The sequence below is a fragment of the Charadrius vociferus genome, unplaced genomic scaffold (assembly GCF_000708025.1).
Source record: "Charadrius vociferus isolate BGI_N301 unplaced genomic scaffold, ASM70802v2 scaffold1588, whole genome shotgun sequence".
Taxonomy (NCBI): domain Eukaryota; kingdom Metazoa; phylum Chordata; class Aves; order Charadriiformes; family Charadriidae; genus Charadrius; species Charadrius vociferus.
Genome location: NW_009649498.1, coordinates 14,064 through 15,891, shown reverse-complemented (window position 1 = coordinate 15,891; position 1,828 = coordinate 14,064). Strand labels below are relative to the sequence as shown.

The 1,828-nt window shown below is 55.7% G+C and overlaps 1 protein-coding gene across 1 annotated transcript in view; it reads right to left on the bottom strand.

The window, feature by feature from the left end:
- The window catches only part of LOC104290840 (transcription factor Sp1-like), a gene marked incomplete at its 3' end in the record, with an annotated part of 6,391 nt that extends 5,298 nt beyond the window's left edge, over window positions 1–1,093 (bottom strand). The window contains exon 1 of the mRNA XM_009890006.1: window positions 1,063–1,093. Within this exon, the coding sequence (XP_009888308.1) occupies window positions 1,063–1,093 (31 nt within the window). The remainder of the gene's footprint in view (window positions 1–1,062) is intronic.
- Window positions 1,094–1,828: the final 735 nt, after the last annotated feature.

The following is a 1,828-nucleotide window of genomic DNA, read 5'->3' as shown; positions in this document are numbered from 1 at the left end:
AATACCAGGTACACGACAGTGTCGGCCCGCACACCGGGATGCCGCGGCGGACACCGGGAGCGACGGCGACCGCGCCAGGTCCGGCCGTTGGAGGACGCCGCCGGGCAGGAGGAGGAGGAGGGAAATTATTTGTCCCCTCGAAAGGGGACATAATTTTGAGCCCCGACGGGAAATCTTGCCCGGGCTCTCCCGTAACTCATCAGCAACATTCCTGCCCTCCCCGCTAAGTTTAGCGATTTTAGGACGAAACCTTTTCAGTCCTGTGTGTGTCGTCCTCCCTCCCCGGTCCTTTTGTAGCTCTTGTAACATATGTTTACAGCTTAAAACCAGTGTGGAGGGAACCAGGGAGGGCTAAAACCAGCGCGGAGGGAACCAGGGAGGGCTAAAACCAGCGCGGAGGGAACCGGGGAGGGCTAAAACCAGCGCGGAGGGAACCGGGGAGGGCTAAAACCAGCGCGGAGGGAACCGGGGAGGGCTAAAACCAGCGCGGAGGGAACCGGGGAGGGCTAAAACCAGCGCGGAGGGAACCGGGGAGGGCTAAAACCAGCGCGGAGGGAACCGGGGAGGGCTAAAACCAGCGCGGAGGGAACCGGGGAGGGCTAAAACCAGCGCGGAGGGAACCGGGGAGGGCTAAAACCAGCGCGGAGGGAACCGGGGAGGGCTAAAACCAGCGCGGAGGGAACCGGGGAGGGCTAAAACCAGCGCGGAGACAACCGGGGAGGGCTAAAACCAGCGCGGAGGGAACCGGGGAGGGCTAAAACCAGCGCGGAGGGAACCGGGGAGGGAAAGAGAAGAGACAGGATTTCCCCCCCAAAAATACAGCCGGGAGGGGGGAAGAATCCAACCCCGACGTCTTGGAACGGCTTCAATCTCCAAAGACGCCAAAGCCTACGCGGCGTTTTAGAGTCTGTTGGCGTGTCATACGGAGGGGAAGGGGAGGGGGGAAAAAAAAAACAACCTCCAAATCCTCCTTCTGGTAATCTATGGCTCGCATCTAATTAAGGTATAAATAAATTACGGCAAGAGAAGCCAGATCTTGTACGTACACGCTTCATTCTTCACGTATCAGGTCGCGGCGAAGTCTCCAGAACATCGCGGTTGCAGGAGAACGCTCGGTGGAGAGGAACCAGCTGGGATAATTTAATGTTTATTATCTCCACTAATATAGATTACTTCTAAGACTAAAGCTTTCGTGAAGGTTGCCAAAGCACTGGTCCACGCTCAGGTCACGGAAGTCCTGAAAAAAATATATTAATAGAGCAAAGAAGAGGGTGGGTTTAATCCTCGGAAAAGCCTCGGAGGGGGAAAAGAGGGATTTGCCTACGAAGTCGAGCGACGGCTCCCGAATCCCCGAAGGAGTCCCCCCCTTATGTGGGATGGGGGTTCCGAAGCTCCGAGAAGAGGGAAAGTCCTTCGTCGGCCCGGCGCTAAAAAGGCGAAAAGTTTTGGCTCGCCGCTTCCCGACGGACAAGGAGTTTGTCGGCATCCGACTGCTGGGTCGGGGGGAAACCGCGCGGGGCGAGGCGTTTTATTTCGCCAAACTGAAACGCGCTGAGAAACGCTCCGCGGAGAGGGGAGAGGAGAGTTTTTTAGATCCGCCTCAGCTCACACACCCTCCCCCCCCGGGGAAAAGAGGGGGAGAAAAAGACGGGATGTTCCATTTTTTTTAGAGAGGATCTGGAGGGGGGAAATAAAGAAGAAAAAAAAATCAAAATAAAAAATCAAAAAAAAAAATCAAATAATAAAAAAATAAATCAAATAAAGGAAAAAGGTTTCTCGCGCAAACTCCCGCGACGTCGGCAGCCGCGACTCGGCAGGAGGAGGGGGG